Source organism: Musca vetustissima, unplaced genomic scaffold (genome assembly GCF_032173495.1).
Source record: "Musca vetustissima isolate MV318-11 ecotype Yass unplaced genomic scaffold, APGP_CSIRO_Mvet_v1 utg6862, whole genome shotgun sequence".
NCBI classification, from domain to species: domain Eukaryota; kingdom Metazoa; phylum Arthropoda; class Insecta; order Diptera; family Muscidae; genus Musca; species Musca vetustissima.
The window spans coordinates 46,302-69,519 of record NW_026875419.1 but is presented as its reverse complement, the minus strand read 5'-3'; the positions used below and the strand labels follow the sequence as shown (position 1 = coordinate 69,519).

The following is a 23,218-nucleotide window of genomic DNA, read 5'->3' as shown; positions in this document are numbered from 1 at the left end:
GGACCTACATTCAAAATTTCCAATGCTCAACTATAACCAATTGGGTCGGTGAATGCTGCTAAAACCGTAAAAATGCCGAGCGGGACCTTAAGGTGGAGCTTATGACAATTTTCTGCAATTATCACCATCCAAACAATCCGGAATGTCAAATTATAGTGGAAAACTCGGTTAAAACCTTCAAAATACCGGAAATGAGGCAGGACCTTTACATGGATGTCATTTTAAAACATGGGTCCAACGTGATTTATACCCTGTTGAGGACAGGAAAATTCCATACTCGACTACAATAGAAGAAATGGCTATACTTTTTCCAAATTACTGAATATTGAGTGGTACTGTTTTATGAGGGCTTTCACGGAGGGCCCGAAGTACATGGTTCATTATTCTGATCAAAAACTATATAAACTTTGAGGGATTTACGACGAAATTTTCGAGTGTTGTCATATTTAATATTCACTCCCTCTTAGAGGGTATTGTGATTTTCCCCTTAGTTCTACTCCCCACCTCTGTCTTATTTTTTTCTATTTCTTCTCATTTATGTCTGGGTGCGCACACACAGAACCCCACCATTCAATTACAATATTTTGAGTGTGACAGACCTTTGGTTTGGGGCATGTGATCCGCACCAAATGCGTTCTGGTTGCACGTTTACACGGTGCAGGCACAACAAATAAAAAAAACAAATCGATTTTTTAGAAGAAAAACACAAAACACCATTGACTATTCGCTCGCTACTATCATGACTATGAAGAGAATGCGCTTTTACAAGTCAAATGTCAAGCGTGAAAAATGCGTTAAGCGTTTAGTGCTGCGGTGATGCATTTCGCTCAGAGTCTTTCTTTTTTTGGGAATTTTATTTGCAAAAAAAAAGAATTGAAGACGGCAAATGGTGTTTGTGTGCGGTTGCGACGGACATCTGGCGGCAATTTTTACAGTGTTTTTCTTGTTGCTGTTGTTGTTTTTTTATTATTGGGTTTTCTTCATGGCGGCACGTTGTTGTGAATGATATTTCTGTAAAGATATTCATATCTGCGTTTTAACACTTCTTCATGGTTTTACTGTTCGCATCGATTCTTTGTTGCAAACTGATGTTTGTTGTTTGGAAAGAGAGGGCCAGTAATGGGTGATGTTGGGTGCCACATATATAAACTTTAAGACTATTCAAGTGAATGTCAGGTCAATCGAATGAACGTATGGTCTTTAATGGAACATTTAAATAAACTCAGAGGATCATATATATGGAAGCTATATCAAAACTAGAACCTAGTGTCACCAATATTCTAAAAATGGTTTTATGTATGTCCTTCAATTATGCGTCTATCTTATAATGTCCAGTGTGACCGAGGGTATAAAACAATAAGTATGACCCAGACATAAAGAACAACACAGATGAGAAGCAATGATTCTCTCTCCAGTATAAGGGATAGCTATCCTGCTATGGATTTTAAAGCATGATCACCCTTCAAAAGTTTTTCATTATCTACCTATAAGACGAGGCCTAAACTAGAAAAGAGTGTGCTTTAAATGCCAACAATTCCGCTGCACTGAAATCGAAAACTCCTGCATCTAGCCCAGTTTGGAACGACAGGCAATCAATTATGTATCTTCGTAAAGTTTCAGAACTGCTGAACAACTCTACTTTTCCGACACTCCATGTTTTCTAGGCAATATTTCAAGAAATATTGTACGATCATGACGTCGCTTCATTGCGTTGAGAACGTATCTGAAAGGTAAAATCAACTGTCCAAATCTTGATGTCATTCGACCGGATTTCATTTTTTATATCTGCTGTGTATACTTACCGACTACGTTTACTTAAGCAGAATAAAATTCTATGGCGATTTATACTGCCCGTCTGAATGTCTGTGTCAGTTTCACTTTTTGGAAATATTTAAATAAAAGTCCAGGCTTTTTCATAGTTCCTATATAAATGTCCAGCCTCATGTTCGATATTTTGATTGTTTGGCATCATTTCTCAACCGATTTCCTGCAAATATGGGTATCCCTCCCATAAAATCCTCCTGCTCTCTTTTCGATATTCTCAATGTTTAAGCCGCATTTCCCCACCGACGAGGATTTAATTTCGCATTTCCGTTTTTGTAGGCTGAGAAATATCTTTCAGAGAATGTTCTATATAAGTCCAAGGTTTTTTGTCACATTTTCCTACCGAAGGTTTCCTATGGCAATCCCATTTTGTAGAGGGTGAGGAGAAGATTTCCAGACCAATCTTTACACATTTTACGTTCTTTGAGTGTTTTAGAGGCTTTTTAACACCGAAGTGGCGGCAATATGACATTGCCGGTTCCCAAAGTCTGAAAACATATTTGCAGAAGATTTTCGATATAGGTGCATGTTTTAGAATATTCACCCTATAAAGTTAACCATTTTCAACGTTTGGTAAGTTTTTGGTGAATTTTTCCATCGAAGTCATTATTTGTTATTAGTACTTATTGGGTGAACGATATATTCGCAGAACAGTTTCCATACAGCTCTATGTTTTAATGTTGTCCCTCAAAATATAAGGTTACCGATACATTTACTCTACTGGCTGGCCTTTCATGGTACAGAAATTATTTGTTGTTTAAATTTAAATTTTTCTATTTATACCCTTTATCCACTGTGGTACCGGGTATTATGACTTTGTGTATATGTTTGTAATAGGCAAAAGGAAACAAGATATACCCATGGTTCCTTTTGAAAATATGCATGGAATCACTTTCTGAGTCGAGTTATGCATATCCGTATGTCCGTCCGTCCATGCGTTTTTTGTGAACAAAGTACAGGTCGCATTTACAATCCGATTTGGATAAAATTTGGCACATGTCACTTATTAGCCCCAAGGACGAACCCTATTGAAATTGGTGAAAATCGGTTCAGATTTAGATATAGCTTCCATATATATTTTGTACGATTTTTAGGCCGATTGACACGAAATTTTGCATAACGTACTAACGTAAGGTTAGCTAACGTGTGCAAAGGTTTATTAAAATCGATTCAGATTTAGATATAGCTCCCATATATTTTTTCTTCCGATTTTTGACAAATAATGCACCAAAAGTATCAAATTTAGGGCGACTGGCACAAAATTTTACACAACGTGCTGAAGTTAGGATAGCCTAACATGAGTCAAGTTTTAATGAATTTGCTTTAAAATTAAATATAGCTTCCATATGGGAAATTACAAAATTCTTTTAAAATTCCTTAAAAAAATTTTGAAAATTTTTTTGCGAGCACATTTATGATTTTTGGTACATAGGTTAAGAAAAATATGCTGATTCGAAATCTGTTCGCGTTCAGAAATTCGGATGCTGCGCACAAAAGTTATAGCGGTTTTAAATATTGTATTTCAAATATAAATTAAATGGATTCCTATTCGTTGTAATTCGTGAATTTCTTCACAAATGCTAAAACACTATTGTTTTCTTTGCATACTAGACAAATCACACTGAAATACGGTTTAATAGTCGCGAAAAACAAATAGAAGCATGAAGATATCGGAAAATAAAATAAATTAATTTTTGAATTAAAACAATTTTTTTTTTTTTTTTTTTTGAATTTTCGATTTTGTTAGTATGGTTAAGAGAATACGGTTTTGCCTTAATCTTCTAAAAAATACGACGCTTTCTTCTGCAAATTCTTTTAGATGATTGTTAAATATCGGTAGATTCATCTGATAAGAGTTTCGACCTCATTAATGGCTAAATATATTGCACTTACAATACATGAAAATGATCAATATTGAAAAGCTTGCAATTCGCGAATTAGTTGAAATCAGTTGATGCGCATGCGATTTTCGTATGAACCAAATCAATGTCTTTCAATAATTATGAATTTTTCGATGTTTAATATAGCGGTCAAAGTGTGCCACTCGATGCACTTTACTATGAAAAACACCTAAAAAAGGCTAAAAATCACGCAACGTGCATACGATTTTTATGCGCATCCGATTTCAGTAATCTCCTATGAAAATACACAAAAGGACACCTATTTTAAAAGGATCGGTTAATAACCGCGAATGTGCCTCCAAAATAAATTTTGGATAAAATACGCATATTATTCGCGTATCGGTGTATTTTTAACCTATTTCCACACAGATTCGCGAATTTGACAATACAAGCATAAATGCATGTAAAATTAATTCGAAAAAAACGCGATTATTTACGCGAATTTGTCAAAATAAGTTTTTGCAGTTTTTCCCAAAGAAGATGCAAAGAACCTACGGTGAGCACATTCATGAGATATACACTAAACGAAGCAGAATCACAAGTTCTACAATCCTATAATTAGTTTATTCTATTATCTGGATGCGCATCCTAATTATAAGAAAAATTCAAAAAACACGGAAAATCCTGCTTCAAAATGTCAGCATCCATTTTGGGTGGAAACAGTGATTATAACGAAAAATCATACATTAGAACCATATTGTCCATGGGGTATTCTGCAACTTAGTCACTGATTACATGTGCGTGCGTTGTGTAGTTTAGCCACAAATCGGGAACGAACACAAAAAAACTCGTTGGCTTCAACACATTTTCACCCATTTTTTTACATTAGCACCATCACAGCTTCCACGCAACTTATTATTTATTACCAATATTTTAAGATTTTGACAAGAACACTTCATTTTATAGAATAGAATTTAAATTATATGCAATATGTTCACATTTCGCGAGTTATAACCTTGCAAACCTCAGCTTCAAGGAATTTAAAAGATTTTTGTAATTTCCCATATATATTTTCGCCTGCTTTTAGGTGAATGGTGTACAAACTCTTCATATTTGTTGGATGGACACCAAATTTTGCAGAACGTTCTAAAGATAGTATAGGTTAAATTAAGGTATTACATTGAGGATAGAATATTGCGTTTTGTAAAAATTAGTTCAGAGGCAAATATCCCCATATAAATATATGTTCGGCTGACTTCATGTTAATTGTGCACCAAATAATGAACTGGTGTCCTATTGAGATTACATTTTGAGCAGCGCTCAGTGTTAAAGCAGAACGAATAGTTTGACTCTAAATCTCCCGTAATGTGGATTGATGTATCCAATTAGAACGCATTGTACCAAATTTCAGCAAATTCGGTTGAAAACTCCGCTCAAGAACCGAAAATTATGAGTACCGTTATATGGGAGCTACCAGAAAAAGTGAACCGATATTTATAATTCGATACCCAATAAAAACCATTGTACAAAATCTAAAGTGGTAAATGGTAACATATAAGTGGTAAAGGGTAACATATAGTCGGTCCAGTACGACTTTACTACTTTCCTTACTGGTTCTGTTTTATGTTTTCTTCTTTGTTATACAATGCTAAACATTCGGCTGTACTTGTTGCTCGTATAAACACTTGTTTGATATATTATAATTGGCATTTATATCGAAATAATTTAGAAAATACATATGCGAATTCTATATCACAATGCAGATGTCTGTAACAGTGTCTTTAATAATGGAACAATAGAATTCAAAATTAACCACACAATCGAGTGAGTGGAGAGTAAAAGTAAAAGAAACATTAGTCAGACGTTGCGAAACTAACAACCATCAAGTGAGGGGAGAGGCGGGGGACAAAATCAAAACACTGCCGAACAATAAGTGGTGGAAAAATGAGCGCAAATGTTAGTAAAGTAGATCAAAGTAGGAAATTAATTTTGATAGCAATGAACATTTTACATTTTTTGGAAAAATTAGCGTTTTTTCCATTATTATTATAATATTATAATATTTTTTTTATTTTTTCTAAGCGAGGTACATCAACAATATGGAAAATGTACTATGAATAAAATTAAAAAAAAAAATATTCATTAAATCTTTTTTCTGTGTATTGACATCTCTGAAGAAAAATTTTTGATATATCCAATCTTAAAAAGTATCGCCCTATTCCTCACAATTGCATGTCACTGTTAGGAACATGTTCATGTTCTTTCGCCAACCTATGATAAATTTAATTTCATTCGGGCAGATTTAGAGTAGTCTGCGTACCATGGGACAAATTTATGAAAAACGATTTATAGCAAAATATATACACGCTATTCAGTACGCCGCACTGTTAAAAATTTAATTTCACTCAGACACCCGTTCGAAATACAATTTCAACGATACGCAATAACGTCACATCCATATGTTGGACCATATCGAAATCTGAACCGATTTTCCCAAAACATCATTCCAAACTCAATTCTAGAATGATTCTATACTCAATTCATTACTCTATGCCACATTTCGTGCAAATCGAAAGATATATAGAGACTTTGGTGCACCATTTACATAAAATCGGACGAAAATATATATGGGAGCTATATCTAAATCTGAATCGATTTTTTCCGAAACTTAACACAAATCACTCTAGACTTCATTTAGTACGTTATGCCAAATTTCGTGCAAATCCAAGGATATACAGGGACTTTGGATCATCTAAATTTGAACCGATTTTACCGAAACTTACCACTCATCATTTCAGACTTAATTCAGTACGTTATGCCAAATTTCATGCAAATCGAATGATATATAGGGACATTGGTGCAACATTTACATAAAATCGGACGAATATATATACGGGAGCTATATCTGAATCTGAACCGATTTTTACGAAACTTTTCACACATCATTCTAGACTCAACTCAGTACGCTATGCCAAATTTCGTGCACATCAAATTATATATAGGGACATTGGTGCACCATTTACATAAAATCGGACGATAATATATGGGAGCTATATCTAAATCTGAACCGATTTTCACGAAATTTTTTTTATATGCCAAATTTGGTACAAATCGAAATATATATAGGTACATTGGTGCACCATTTACCTTAAATCGGACGAAAATATATATGGGAGCTATATCTAAATCTGAACCGATTTTTCCAATTTTTCAATAGGGTTCGTCCTTGGGCCAAATAGATGATCTGTGCCAAATTTCATCCAATTCGGATAATAACTGCGACCTGTACTTTGTTTACAATTTAACATGGACAGACGGACGGACATGCATAAATCGACTCAGAAAGTGATGCATATTCTCAAAAGGAACAATGGGTCTATCTCGTTTCCTTTTGCCTGTTACAAACATATGCACAAAGACATAATACCCTGTACCACAGTGTGGTGAAGGGTATAAAAATTCTCTGTAAGTCTCCAATTCCCAGAAGTCCTACCATAAGTCACTTTATAACAAGGAAAACCTCATCTTTAAAAAATGAACTTCCTTATGGTCTACTCAAGGTTGCACCAACCTGCACTTGCCGGTTGCGCTACTCATCACTCAAAAAATGTTCAATGCAAGTGCATGGTTCCTTGTTGTTTTTTTTTTTTTCTTCTTGTGGTCTGTGCCATTACCCTGTACAGTCATTTCTTGGAGTCGCTCATTTTTATAATTAATTTATTTTTTGGCATAAATGAACATGTTGTCTGTATTTTGCTGTTGGTGTTGTTGTCGCCCGGCGACTTTGTTGTGTTTTTCATTATTATTTTTTTGCATCACATCTTCTTGAGTACAAATTGAGGACATGAACATGTTTCATTTTAGTGGCTGTTGATTGTTTCTTCTTCTTCAGAAGTGCAAAAATAAAACTGCCAACAATACATTGTAAATTTTTGTCACACGAAGCTAAAGGAAAATCCATGCAGGAAAATGATTGGAAATCAGCGAACCAACCACAGGCCAAACACCAATATTAACAAACTGCTGCCAATTGTACATCGTCGTCGTCGTGTCCCTACCATTTTTGGCGTAACGCACACTCACAGAGCAACCAAAATCGTGCTGAGATTTTCAAAGCAGATAAGATGAATTCGGAGTTCGATTTAGAGTTTTATGTTTTTATGGTGAAATCTGTAATGGAGATTTAAAAGTGCAACCGAATTAGAAGTTGGCATATTGTATCAAGGTAATCAGCGAATGGTCAATGATAGCTGGTGGGCGATTTGGTGTTTTTTGGAGTTTTTGTGTTGGCTTTGTTAACCAAAATCATATACAAAATATCAGATAAGAAAATCTAGGACTACTGACTGAATGTACATTTTTAAGCAATTAAAATATGTTTTTCAGTTAGAATTTGATCTGTTTGAGATAAGTTTTAGCCAAATTTAGTAATCAAGTGTTGTTAAATGTTGTAGATTTTTTAAATATTGTAACAAGGAATACATGAATAAAATTTACAAAAAATATTTACACCCACCATGATGTGGACATTTTAAATATCTAAAATCAATCAGAACTTGTAGTGAAGGCCAGGCATGAAAAACTCAACTAATGAGCATCCAAAATATCAAATTAGACCCGATTCGGTTGAAAAACGTAATAGAAAATTATTGCCAATTCGGTAGAAAAACGTGTCCAAATTTCCAGAAATATAGGGGGAACCTTTAACTGTGGGCTATACGATAAATCCCATTTTCCACATCAAACATCCTATTAACCGAAATGAATGAATGTAATATACTTACGTACAGGGTTGCCCATATTCGACGGACCCATCTGGCAAAGACATAACTTTTGACAGAGATATCAAATCGCTTAATGACATACCGCGTTTGAAGCGTCAGTCCAAGCAGATTTTTACCATGAACCAATACACGCCACGCGAGTGCTCTGAAATAGTTGAAATTTACATTCAACGGAAGAAGTCAATTGTGAAAACTCAATGTGATTTTAAAACATTAAAAAAATGTGAGAAGTGCGCCTTCTAAGAACACCATTAAGCGTTTATACAAAAAAAATATCGCTGCCAAAAACGCCGTTCTCAGCAGTTGGGCATGGCTCGGTCCACTTTACAACGGATTATTCGCATAGATTTGAATTTGTTCCCGTACAAAATTCAATTGACGCAAAGAATGTTGCCTGCGGTCAAGCCTCGTCGATTGGAATGGGCCCAAAGAGTCATCGAAATGGCCGAAGATGACAAACAATTTTGAAAATCCTCAGGAGATTCAAGAAGTGTCGCTTCATGACGAAAAAGTCACAGTTTGGTGCGGCGTTAGTGCGAAAACGGCCATTTGGCCGTTTTTCTTCCAAAATGAAAATGGCCATGGTGTTACCATTAAACAGGAGCGTTATCGCGACATGATGACCAATTTTGTGATGCCAATTATTCGTCGAAAGCGTATGAGGTAGTTCTGGTTTCAACAGGACAGCGCTCCACCGCACACAAGTCGCATAACAATCGATTTTCCGAAGAATTTGTTTCCACCGCGTTCGCCCGATTTGACGCCGCCTGACTTCTTCTTGTGGGGATATTTGAAGTCAAAGGTTTACGTTAACAAGGACCGTAGAAGAGCTCAAGGACAACATTCGTGAAAAAATATCCACTATTCCGGCCGAAATGTTGGCAAAAACGATGGAAAATGCAGCAAAAAGGGCACAATACGTCATCAACGCCAGAGGCGGCCATTTGAGAGATATCATATTCAAAAATTGATGTAAACAAATCTACTTGGAACATATTAAATGATTAACATTGCCAACCGCCAAATTTTTATTTTTTTCTTTGATTAAAAAAAAAACATGGGTCCGTCGAATATGGGCAACCCTGTACTTAGCAGACTTTAGGCATTTGTTCCATAAGCCGGGATTAAAAAGATTTACAGGCGCGTCGGGCTTGTGCGCAGCTCTTCCAATTTGAAAGGCCAGGTTCCGAAATCTTGTCTTCTACTTGATCTGCATCCATTCTCACAACATGACCAATCGCTGTAGCTCGATACGTCTGACTATGTCCGAGGATATATATACAACTCATGGTTCATTTGACGGCGATATTCTTTCCAAGACCTTCAGATCCATACAACACGGGTAATATCAGCGTCTTGTAGCGTGTGAGTTTGGTCTGGCGAGAGGTGGTTTTGTTTTAGAATTGCTTGCTCAGACCGTAGTACCATCTGTTGGTCAACACTATTCTTCTCCGGATTTCAAAGCTGATTTTATTAGTTTTGTTTATGGCGGTACTGAGGTATATAAAATCGTTCAACACTCGATGCTGTAGTTTTTAAGTTCCACACAGTTCAAGTTCCACATGATACCTTCAGCTTGGTCTTCTCGCCATTTACTGCCAGCCTCACTTTGGCAGACTCCTCAATTCGTTCAAAGGTGGCTTTACCCTCACAATGTTCCAGCCATAAAGTCGATGTCGTCGGTGTAGGCAAGTAACATATGCTGTTTGGTGTACAGAGTGATATTTCTGTTCACATGTACATCTCGTATGACCTTTTCCAACAGGATATTAAAAATATCAGGTTTGAAAGGTCAAGGCCTTTGCCAGTTAAAGTTTTCCTGCACAGCCGTATTAATTTTGCAGGAAAGCCGAACGCAGATATATCTTTAAACACTTCTGAGCGGATTGGGATGTCGAATGCGTATTTATAGTCGACGAATAGGTGTAATGTCGTTCGCACAGCGCGCTGGATAACACTTTATATGCAATGCAAAGGAGACTAATTCTTCTGTAGTTGCCACATATTGTCTTGTCTTCTTTTTTTGTGTACGGGGCACAGGATGCATTGGGCATGCATTCCTCTAGCCAAATTGTACTAATCGGTGCATGCTCATGATCAGCGCCTGACCACCGGTCTTGAATAGTTCGGCTTTCCCATTATTATTCTTCAGCCAACTAATCGCTACTTTCACCTCATCTTGGCTAGGTAGTATACAATCTATACCATTATATCTAATTTGATCCCAGAAGCATTGTAAAATGCTCCTTCCATACCCTCAACACGCTGTCTGTATCTGCCACTAGGTTTTCTTCTTCACTCTACATGAGGATGTGCCCGCAACAAAGCCTTCGGTTTGGTGTTTTACCCATTTGTAAAATATCCGGACTTCATTCTGACTTCTGTATATCTCGATTTCCTCACGTGGTTTGGCCTATACGCTGTGTTTTTCACCTCAGTAGCATTACGTGATCCTGATCGTACCATGGGTTTCTTAATGACAGTCTTAGGTACCAAATTGTTGCAGTTTGTAGGCAATTCTTTGGCATTGTGCTTTATATATATATATATATATATATGGGAGCTTTACCTATATCAGAGCCGATTTCAACGAAGCTTAACATATGTCATTGAAGACTCAATTTGGCAAGCTGTTCAAAACTTTTGTTTTTCCAATAAACAGTGTGGTGAAGGGTATAAAGGCCATTAAATAGAAGTAGTTCAATATATTGAGGACCAATACTTCTATATTGATCATTTTCATGGAGGTGTCATTTTATCTCCTGAGAAATCTAAATGTCACATTAAAGTCACTTTGGTTGAAAAATGCTGCTAAGAAAAACAAAGTCCTGTACTGAAATTTTCCAGCCAGAAGGTATATTTTTCTTCTCAGAAACAAATGCGGCTTTTAGCTTCAAAAAAGTGAATTTCCAGCCAGAAGGTATATTTTTCTTCTCTGCAATAGACCAGATTTTGTTAAAACATGGACCTATGTATGGTGCATCAAATTGCCAAGATTTGTCCGATTGAGACAAAATTTAGCACAGCGCACAGAATTAAGTACAGATTACCGTACGTGAAGTTTCGTTAAAATCGGTTAAGATTTAGCTTTATCTCCCATATATGTTTTCCTCCGATTTTATATGAATCAGTTTTTCTGATAGAGACAAACCACATATTGAATTTCGCCCGATGTCGTGGTCCTTCTAAAATACTACGTCTGTTAAAATAAAAATCTTAGTAGCGCGTTTGCACATCCACCCTATATATACATATCTATAGCCCTTTTTCTAAATCTCAATGTTCTTTCTTTTAATGATGCATTATAGGTGTCGGTCTGTACTTATCTTACCCTTATAGTACAAATTTCCATATATCCTTTCTTTTTACACAACTACATACCAAAAAAATTAGCCGCCTTAAAAATCAGAAAATTCTAACTTCAACCTCTTTGTTATGGCTTTGACTATCAGTAAATCAGTTGACATCACGCAACTCTATTTTTTATCAGTTCATGTGTAATAAATCTCAAAATCTTCCTCATCCAAACAAACAAGTCGAGCTAGAGAATAATTATGACTCCTACCCATCCCATAAATCATAACCTCAAAAAGAAGGTGGTAAAAGTGAATTAAACCCCCTTACAAACACACATGCCTCACGCTTTACTATCAGCTGTTAATCCCTTAACACAAACTCACGTGCCAGGTGGAAAGTTATGAGGGTATGCATGTGATTTTTATTAAAAAATAAACTACCAAAGGATTTACCATTTAGTTAACTTTAATCCTTCACAGTACGTCACTCCATGAAAATGACACCACCCGTAGAATTTCACTGGTTCCTGTTTATGCAACACAATCCTAAACAAATACGGAAAGAACCATACGACTCTCCCTACTCTCATCTGTTCAAATAGCTGAATAAACACTCACAATATTGAAATTATTTCAAAGTCAACTTCAAACATTTAGTTTTTCATTAGATAATATAATTTTGTGTTTTTGAAGTACAGTTTTGATTATTTCACACATCCTCATGGGCAATTTCCGACAACATATGTCCTCATACTCCATTTTCATAAAACGAATGTTATGTTTGTAGTTGTTGTGTCATATGCGGAATGGTGGGTGCTTGCTGGTTGTGAAAGAAAGAAAGCAAGAAAACACAACAAAAACTAATTTGTAGAACATTGTACTCATAATACAAAAAGGCATTTAAGAAACAGTAAACGCAACTCTCTCGGAACTGACACATTTTGTGACATGCAATAGCATAGCGTATGTCGGTCACAATATGACGGAACACCTAAAATAACACAATTGTGAAAATTCACAATTTGTGATTGTTTTTCCAAAAATAAAACAATGTCGCTTTCTTAATGTAAATAGAAGGAACCAACGAAAAATAATTCAGATGATACTGCATATATTATTACTAGGAACTTAAAGGGTTGTAAAAAGGCATGGAAAGTAGTAAATGTCGAGGTTAGGATTTAAAAGTTTTGATTGAAATAAGTTTTAATAAGTCCAAAACGGCAGAATGAATAAAATTGCTCCAACACTACTATGTAATGTAATTCAACTGCTTCTGGAATCCTCAAATTTCGACGGCTTGTGATGCTTTAGCAAGGTATTACTATATTGACTCAAATGTTGGTGTAGACCTTCTTTTTTCGGTATTTTGGGTAATTTTTTCAATCGAATTGACATTTAGTATACCCTACACATCTATGTTGTCAGGGTATTATAGCTTTGTGCAGCCCCAAGAGTATGTAACGCCGCGAAATATTGGTACTAGACCCACCTTTAAGTATACTGATCGTTATATCTCGACTAGCTGAGTCCGTCTGTCCATTATATTTTGTAAACACGATACAGGCCACAGTTATGGACCAATCTTCACGAAATTTTGCATGTAGGATGGGTTCGGTTCGGTTAATGAAGACTCCTATTGTTTTTGGGAAAGATCGGATAATATTTAGGGGATAAAATGGACCAATTTCTTAATTTCTGTCGGTTTTTGTGGTCGCTCCAGAGGCCGCAATTATGGCCCGAACATCTCGAATTTTTACATGGAGAAGAGGATTTGGCCAAATAATAAGCATACAAGTTTTGATAAAGATTGGGTCAAATGAACCCTGACAAAATTTGTATTCTATGGCGTATATATTTACTCCTGAAGGACATAGAGCCGAGAAGTTGATAGTATATCCAAGAGGAGTGGTTGGGCTTTAAATTGATACCAATTATATTGTGGAATGTACTCGGATGTGAAAGTTACACGTAAATATTTACAGGTGCTTATGTATTCAGATAATATTAAGTAACCCATTACCACACTAAAGGGAGGAAATATAGCACCGATTGCTTTGAAATTTTCCATGAGGTTCCAGTTATGGTCAAGGACAACGCCCACAGATTTTGGTGATGATCAGATAACAATTCGAGTTGAAGTGGGCCGAAAACTTTTTTGTTTGTTTTATTTTTTCGAGACGATCTATAGGCCACAATTATAAATCGAACATCACAACACCACCCTTGTTGAAGGGAATCTGGACAAGTAATTAGAGGGGCGGCTGTACTGAATATTAGTAATATTCGGAAAATATGTCAATATATCGGACAAGAGGGTGCAAATATAAAGAAATATTACCCAGGCTCGGAATAAAAATCCGCAGAAAGTTCCAGTTACGTGGTAGTTGTGTAGGGTATCGTATGGTCGGCCCCGTCCGACTATACTGCTCCGCTCACAGGTTTGTTTTAATATTTTGGGTTCCCAATTTTTGCAACATTTTTCTATCAACAGTTATCAATATTGTTTCACGTTTTGGTATAGTCTCCGTATGACGGAACCCAAATTTTCAGTATTGGCTTTAAATATATATATTTGATTCTCATTGGGTATAAAATATTCCTACCAAAAATTATATATACCGGTCGATCTTTGGGTATAAGGGCCATATAAAATCTCTTTGGGTATAAGCCCCAACAGATTTATATATGTATTTTAATGGTCCTAGGCGCATTTTTCAACCGAAGGGACTATATTTTTGGCATTACGAAAGGATTGGCAGAATTGTCTCTACCTAATTCAGTACGATAAATTTTTGTCTCAATCGGGCTAAAGTTGTGAGTTTGCAGCACCATTTAAATAAATTCGAATGAAACTATATATGGGAGCTATATCTAAATCTGAAATGATTTCTACGGATTTCAGCGGATTTATATTCTGAGCTTAGGCACAATTTGGGTACTCTAAGCAATATTAGAACATTTAGACGCCTTAACGTATTTTAGTATAGCCGACCTCACACATCTATACGTTCTTTCCCATATATACAGGGTGCTTATACCCTACACAACTATGTTGTCAGGGTATTATAGCTTTGTGTGGCCCCAAGAGTTTGTAACGCCGCGAAATATTGATCCTAGACCCTACTATTATAGTATACCCATATCCCGTCATATCTCGCCTGTCCATTACAATTTGTAAACTAGATACAGGTCACGGTTATGCACCAATCGTCACGAAATTTTTGATGTAGGACGTGTTCTAGTCAAATAAGACCCCTATTGTTTTTGGTAATGATCCGTTAAGATTTAGAGGATCACATGGACCAAAAACTTTATTTTTGTCTATTTTTCTGATCGCTCTAGAGGCTGCAATCATGACCTAACATAATGAAAATTTACACCACGCAGGGAATCTGGCCAAATAATAGGCATGGCTGCTTTGATGAGGATTCTTTAATATTAAGCGGGTTGAAAAAATCCTGATTTTTGTGTGAAATAATAAAACAAATTGTATTCTATGGCGTATATATTTACTCCTGAAGGAGACCCGAGATATTGACAGTATATCCAAAAGGAGTTGTTGACCTTTAAATTGATGTCAATTATATTGTTGTAGGTACTAAATATTTCCGCTGTCTACCTACTCTGGTATTACTTAGTATTTCATGGTTAGGAAATTTTTCTTGAGTTTCCGGTTAAGGTCAAAGACGACGACTATAATTATCGATGATGATCCGATGATATTTAGGGAATGAAATGGATCGAATGTTATTATTGTCTGCCCCCTCTGGGGTCACTATTACAAGTCAAATAGCATAAATCACTCGGAAATGGGTATGACAATCTTATTAGAATGACTATGTTGATATCTAATGATCGGTCAATATACTTACATACTTAGCTGGCTTCTGACAGAACGTTTGTTCCATAAGCCGAGCTTAAAAAAGATTTCAAAGAGCGTCGGCCAATTTGAAATCGATGTTCCGTAATGTTGTCATCCACTTGGGCTTTCCATCGAGTTCGTGGGCTTCCCCTTCTGCGTGAACCATTTGTTTTGCATTTATATGTCTTTAAGCTGGGGCATTCGCATCGTTACGTCTGACTATATAAATTTCCCAGAATAGATGGTACAACTCATGATTCATTCGACGGCAATATTTACCGTCGATGGTCCGTAGATCTTAAGGAGAATTTTGCATCTGTTGAAAAACACTATCCAAATATTTAAACACTATCCAAATCACAAAACCGATGTCATTTGCTTCATTTATGGCGATAATTGCTGTTATTTTCCAGTTCCACAGTTAGCCCAAGACTAATGGACATCTTGTGAGTTAATACCATTTACAGCCACTCCCACTTTTGCGGACTCCTTCTTAACAAAATCGCAAAGAAATAGAGAAATTGTAAATGTCGAATATATTCGACAAAAACACTGAAAAGGTTAATTCGTTCAAAGGTGGCTGTTACCGCTAGCAATGTTTGGCACATGTCGTCGACGAAGGCATGTAACAAATGATGGTTGGTATGTATACAGTATGCCATTTCTGTTCATATTTGCATCTCGTATGACCATTTCTTATCAGCAGGATGTTAAAAAGGTGACACGATAGAATGTTACCTTGTCTGAATTCTCGTTCGGTATTGAAGGATTCAGAGTGGTCCTTTACGACTGCTACCCTTGTGCCAGTTAAAGTTATCCTGTATAACTGTATTAATTTGGCAGGAATGCTGAATACAAATATAGCTTTAAACACTTGTCGAATGCGGTTTTTAGTGGAATGTGTCGATATCTTTTTCGTGGGCCTTTACAGGATTTGGAGCAGTTGGCTTTGAAAGAGGTAAGGTTTATACGAAATTTTAATTTATGGGTCTTAGAGGTGTAGGTAGATTATTATTTTGACATGTTCCCTATACCCTTCTCTGAAAATAAATGAACTTGTGCCAGAAAATATGTTACATTATTAAAATAAAAACAACAAAAACGATGTTAAGATTGACCCGGCCGAACATTGAAAATATCTACGGGATATTGGACATACCGAAAAATACGCTAGAAAAATATGATTTTAATTCTCATAGTATCTAATAGTGGTGCTACCATTATATAAGGCTATACAGGAATGAAAATACAAAATATCATATTGCAGTCAAACCATAAATCGCATTTGCATTATCAACAATTATAGAAGTACTTGCAATGCCGTAAAAATTTATTAAAACAAATAAAAAGGGTATTATATGGGAGCTCAATCTTGATAACGTGTCCAAAATTCTCAAAATACCGAAAATCGGTGGATACCGTTGTATGGGGAGTTATACCAAAAAAAAAAACTGTAAGGAAAGTAGTAAAGTAGGACGGAGCCGACTATATGATACCCTTTACCGCTTTGTGTATATTCAACAGATGAATCCTAACAAATTTCGTGCAAACCAAAAGATACTAAGGGACTTTGGTACAACATTTACATAAAATCGGACGAATATATATATGGGAGCAATATCTAAATCTGGACCGATTTTCAAGATACTTAGCACACATCATTCTAGACCTAATTCAGTACGCTGTGCCAAATTTCGTGCAAATCGAAAGATATATAGGACCTTTGGTACACCATTTACCTTAAATCGGACGAAAATATATATGGTAGCTATATCTAAATCTGGACCGATTTTCGGGAAACCCAAAACACATCTTGTTAGACCTAATTCAGTACGCTGTGCCAAATTTTCTTCAATCTGAACCTATTTTCTTCAATTTCAATAGAGTTCGTCCTTGGGCCAAATTTCATCTGTGCCAAATTTCATCCAAATCGGGTTATAAATGCGACCTGTACTTTGTTTACAATTTAACACCAAAAGACGAACGGACGGACATGCATAAATCGACTCAGAAAGTGATTCTATGCATATTCTCAAAAGGAGCTATGGGTCTATCTCTTTTCCTTTTGCCTGTTACAAACATATGCACAAAGACATAATACCCTGTACCACAGTGTGGTGAAGGGTATAACAACTGAAACGATGTTAAGTTTAGCCCGGCGGAACTTTTTATACTCTTCATCATGAAGATGACCTTCAATTTTTTTTTCTAAAATAAAACAAATAAAGGGAGCCCAATAAAAAAAAAACATATATATATATATATATAACATATATTGAATATTTTTAGTAAGAATATATACCACCCAAATACCAAACATAACTTGCCTTCAAAATTGTACCGACCACTGAATTTAAAACTCCATTTCATAAAATATCTGTCTTCAATTTTATTTTTTATTTTAAAAATAGAACGAAGTATCACAAAATTTAATTTGACATTCAATGCCCAATATATTAGGTCAAAATTGTCTGAATAATCTATTTTAAATCATTTTAACGGTTCGTTAATATTGAAAATATATAACACATAATTTTTTTCAATCATTCAAATCTAAAAAAATTGTATCTGCTCTCAATTGGACCCTAATCGAAAACTGAACAATTTACGTTGCCCTCTCATTTTCAGGCATTTGACCGTCTGCACGTTTGTGCCACGTTTTTTTGTTCTGGTGTTGCAGTTACAACATTTTAAGTTATAGTTTATTTATGATGCTTGTTAGAAGAAAAAAAACAACAAACATATATAATATCAGACCAGACATAGTTCGTCTGTTCTTCTTGTTTTTGTTGTTCCCGTATTGTATGTTGTTGCAGTCTGAGGTCTCCGTGTTTAATTAATCTGTTTATTTGTTGTTTTATTGTGTTTTTGGTGGGTTTTGAATGACTTACTTGTGTTTTTGAGTTTTTTGTTGTTGTGGTTTTTGGGGAGGGAGATTTTTTAATTGGGTGATACAATCTTTTGGCTGCCTCCACTGGATGATGTCGTTTGTGTTTGTTTTTTTTTATCCCAACCACATAGGGCCGAAATGATGTGATATCTTTAGATTTCAAATCTACAACACGACAACGAAATAGAATTATGAAATGAGTTCGTTCTTGTTCTTCTTTTTTTTTGTGGGTGCAATAAACTTTAGTGTTTATTAAAAACTAGCATCGGAGGAGACAAATGTCATTGTCTAAAATTTCGACAATTTACTGACCACCAAATGTAATAACTTATTTGATAAAGAGCGGTATTTCTGTTTGGTTTTTGATAGATCTTTTTCCAAATGATAACACAAATGAATTGATATGATCTGTTTGTGTGTTTTTGGGGGTGATAATTATAATTTAAGAATGTTTATGGTCATATGGGATAGATCTCCAGCATAGAACGGGATGGGTAATAATTAGTCATGTTGGAGCATTTTGAGAACCCACCACCTAAAAAATGTATTTTTAAACCAGTGAGCGGAGCAGTATAGTCGGACGGGGCCGACCATATGATACCCTACACAACTTTCACGAAAAATTAACTTTCTGTGGATCTATATTTCGCGATTTTTGAACCATCTGGACCAACTAGAGGCCGACAATTATTACTAACGTTCAGTACAGCCCTTCTAATTACTTGTCCAGATTCCCTTCCCTTGTGTTGTGATCTTCTTATTCCCATTGGCCTATAGATCGACTCGAAAAAACACAAAAAATTACGTTTTCGGTCCACTTTATCACAATATAATTATCTGATCGTCACCGTAAATTGTAGGGTTATCCTTGACCATAACCGGAACTTCATGGAACATTTTAAAGTGATCAGCGCTATATTTCCGCCCTCTAGTGTGGTAAAGGGTTACTAAATAATATATGAATACATAAGCACCTGTAAATATTTAAGTGTAACTCCCACATCTGAGTACATATGACCATATATTTGTTATCAATTTAAAGGTCAACCACTGCCCTTGGATATACCAACAACTCTTCGGGTCTATGTCTTTCAGGGCAAATATATACTCCATAGAATACAAATTTTGTAATTTTTCACACAAAAGTCAGGGTCCATTTGATCCGCTAAATATTGACCGATCTGTATAAAAATAGGCATGCTTATTCTTTGGCCTGGTCCCCTTCTCTATGTAAAAATTCGCGATGTTTGGGTCATAATTGCGGCCTTTGGAACGACCAGAAAAACCGACAAAAATTAAGTATTTGGTCCATTTCATCCCCTAAATATTAACCGATCTTTACCAAAAACAATAGGGGTCTTCATTGGCCAGAACCCATCCTACATGCAAAATTTCGTGAAGATTGGTTCATAACTGTGGCCTGTATCGTGTTTACAAATTATAATGGACAGACGGACGGACACACATGTCTAGATCGACTCAGCTAGTCGAGATATGACGATCGGTATACTTAAAAGTGGGTCTAGGACCAATATTTCGCTGCGTTACAAACTTTTGGGGCTGCACAAAGCTATAATACCCTGACAACATAGTTGTGCAGGGTATAAAAATCCCCGCCATGTGATAGTCCAGTAAGGAAAGTAGTAAAGTCGGACTAGGCCGACTATATGATACCCTTCACAATTTGGGACGCATTTTCGAAGGAATACTAATTTCAGTACGTTGTGTCAATCAATTTACACTAAATAGGACGAAAATATATATGGGAGCTATAACTAAATCTAAACCGATCGAATGATATATAGGGACTTTGGAGTACCATTTACATAAAATCGGACGAAACTATATATGGGAGCTACATCTATATCTGAACCGATATTCTCGAAACTTTACTCACTTCATTCAAGACTCAATTCAATACACTATGCAAAATTTCGTTCAAATCGAGAGTTATATAGGGACCATTTTCATAAAATCGGACGAAATTATATACGAGAGCTATATCTAAATCTGGACCGATTTTCACGAAACATAGCGCACATCATTTACGATTTAATTCAGTACGCTGTGCCAAATTTCGTGCAAATCGAAAAATATATAGGGACTTTGGTGCACCATTTACATAAAATCGGACGAAAATATATATGGGAGCTATATCTAAATTTGAACCGATTTTCACGAAACTTAGCACACATCATTCTAGACTTAATTCAGTACGCTATACCAAATTTTGTGCAAATCGAACGATATTTAGGTACTTTGGTACACCATTTACATAAAATCGGACGAAAATATATATGGGAGCTATATTTAATCTGCACCGATTTTCCCCAATTTCAATAGCAGTACCAAATTTCATCCAAATCGGATTATAAATGCGACCTATACTTTGTTTACAATTGAACACCAACAGACGGATGGACGGACATGCATAAATCGAGGTGATTCTATGCATATTCTCAAAAGGAACCATGTGTCTATCTCGTTTCCTTTTGCCTGTTACAGACATAGGCACAAAGATATAATACCCTGTACCACAGTGTGGAGAAGGGTATAAAAAGGGAGTTAAATGGGGACTATCCATATCCCGAATTCGGTTGAAAACCGCGCTCAAGAACTCCAAAATACCAATTGGAGGGTACCTTTATATGGGCGCTACCAAAAAAAGTGGATTTATAATTTTTAGTGGGGAAATTTGGTACCCAATAGGAAATCAATGTACCAAATTTCAGCGAATTTGGTTGAAAAACGCGCTCAAGATACCGAAAATTTGGGGGTACCTTATATGGGAGCTATGCCTAAACGTGGACCGATATAGCCCATCATCGAACTTGACCTGCGTGCATACAAAAGACAACTCTATGCAAAATTTTGGGAATCTATCTCAATTCGTTTAGACGCTAGAGTGATTACAACAGACTGACAGACGGACGGACTGACGGACATGCTTAAATCGTCTTAAAATTTTACGCTGATCAAGAATATATATACTTGATAGGGTCGGAAATAATTATTTCGGTAAGTTACAAACGGAAGAACAAAATTAATATACCCCCCCCCCCCCCATACTATGGTGAAGGGCATAAAAATCCACGCCTTGTATTAGTCGTTGAAAAAAAATGTAGGAAATCCACCACTTGTAATTTTTAAAAAATCGTAGCATACAAATATTTAAAAAATATGTATTGATTTTTTCCTTCCTCATTTTTAATTCCACCTTCTAACCTTCCGCCAATTTCCCCCCTCTTCTCATTCCAGTCTCATTCTTTGGCGATGGCTACATATCGATGCCACTGCAAGAGGCGAAAATGTCTACAAACATACGTGTAAAATTTCGTACAGCTCAGGAGAATGCATTTCTATTTATGGCTGCCGGACGAACAGATTATTGTCTAATGCGGCTGGAGGCAGCTGCCATTACTTTTACCTATAAAATAGAACGCAATACAGTACAGGTAAGTTTACAATGCTAACTCGAAATCATTTTCTCTGTTGGCAGGTTGTTATTAACTGACCGCGATCACACGATAACACAAATCGCAAACACATCTTCATATTTATTTATACATACCAATGTTCCAGTGCGGATCTTTACAAATCTCTTGGTAGAGCGCGTTATTTTAATGGCCAGATGCCACTGGAAAGCTCATAAGCCATAAAAATTCCTTAGATCTTAAATTTCATTATTTCAAATGGGTAGTTTTTGTGCACGTGTGTGTGTGTTTGTTATATTATCTCTTTTTCAATAAATTACGCATGCTGAGATTTTTAATCGCTTCCCATTTTTTTCACCATCTTCATTTCTTTTTTCATTTTTTTCATTACAGTTACGTTCACCGAAAAAACAGAAGCTCAACGATTTGGAATGGCATGATGTCGCCGTCCAACGCTATGAAAATAATATCACCTTACAGGTGGATGGCAATATTATAAGAAAAACATTGCCGGCGGATATGGGAGCATTAAATGTTCACTTTGGCACTTCGCTGGGTGGCCCGGGTGAATATTCACCTGATTATTTGAATGATTTGGCCAGTTTTAGAGGATGCATATCAGATGTAAGTGGTTAGCGATTACAAGTTTAATAACAATGTTAATTGGTAATATGATAGGTAATAAATTTAATTAGAGCAGAATAATGAGGTTAGGTCCTGTCAAGAGAATAAATTAAAAAGTTTTCGGTGAATAGCCTTCAAAGCCTTATATTCTCCAAATATTGTATCCTTAAATGAATTATATTATGCGAACATTATTTTGTATGGTATACGTGAGTCATTGGTATATGTGAGTTACCAGTGAAGGTAAGTTCTTGATGCACGATTGGAACCAAAGGAACTAGGCGAAATGAACTAGGCACTTACAAAATTAGGGTAGGAACTTCAAAATACCGAAATTTGTAGGGGATATTTTAAATCATTAACCTTATCGAATAATTTCTGTAAACATGTTTTTATACACCAGGAAGCAAACTATTGCAACTTCGATAAGACTATTCGTTAAAAACCTTTATAATACCGATAATATGTCGGTGGCTCTATCAAAACATCGATTTTTATCTAAAATTGTCTAAAAAGATTTGTTCGGTATTTTGGGGGCACGTTCTTCTAATTTGATTTCTCACACCCTCAAGAGGTGTCCAATCTTTCTATCAATATATATGGGCACTACCCGGAATCTTGATAATTCTTGGTAGGACGATTTTTAACTCAATGAGAATCAAA

The 23,218-nt window shown here is 35.9% G+C and overlaps 1 protein-coding gene across 1 annotated transcript in view; it reads left to right on the top strand.

Moving 5' to 3' along the window:
- The window catches only part of LOC133337915 (chondroitin sulfate proteoglycan 4-like), a 40,529-nt gene that overhangs the window by 4,272 nt on the left and 13,039 nt on the right, over nt 1–23,218 (top strand). The window contains exons 2-3 of the mRNA XM_061546117.1: nt 21,756–21,952; nt 22,325–22,555. Coding sequence (XP_061402101.1) covers nt 21,756–21,952; nt 22,325–22,555 — 428 coding nt within the window. The remainder of the gene's footprint in view (nt 1–21,755; nt 21,953–22,324; nt 22,556–23,218) is intronic.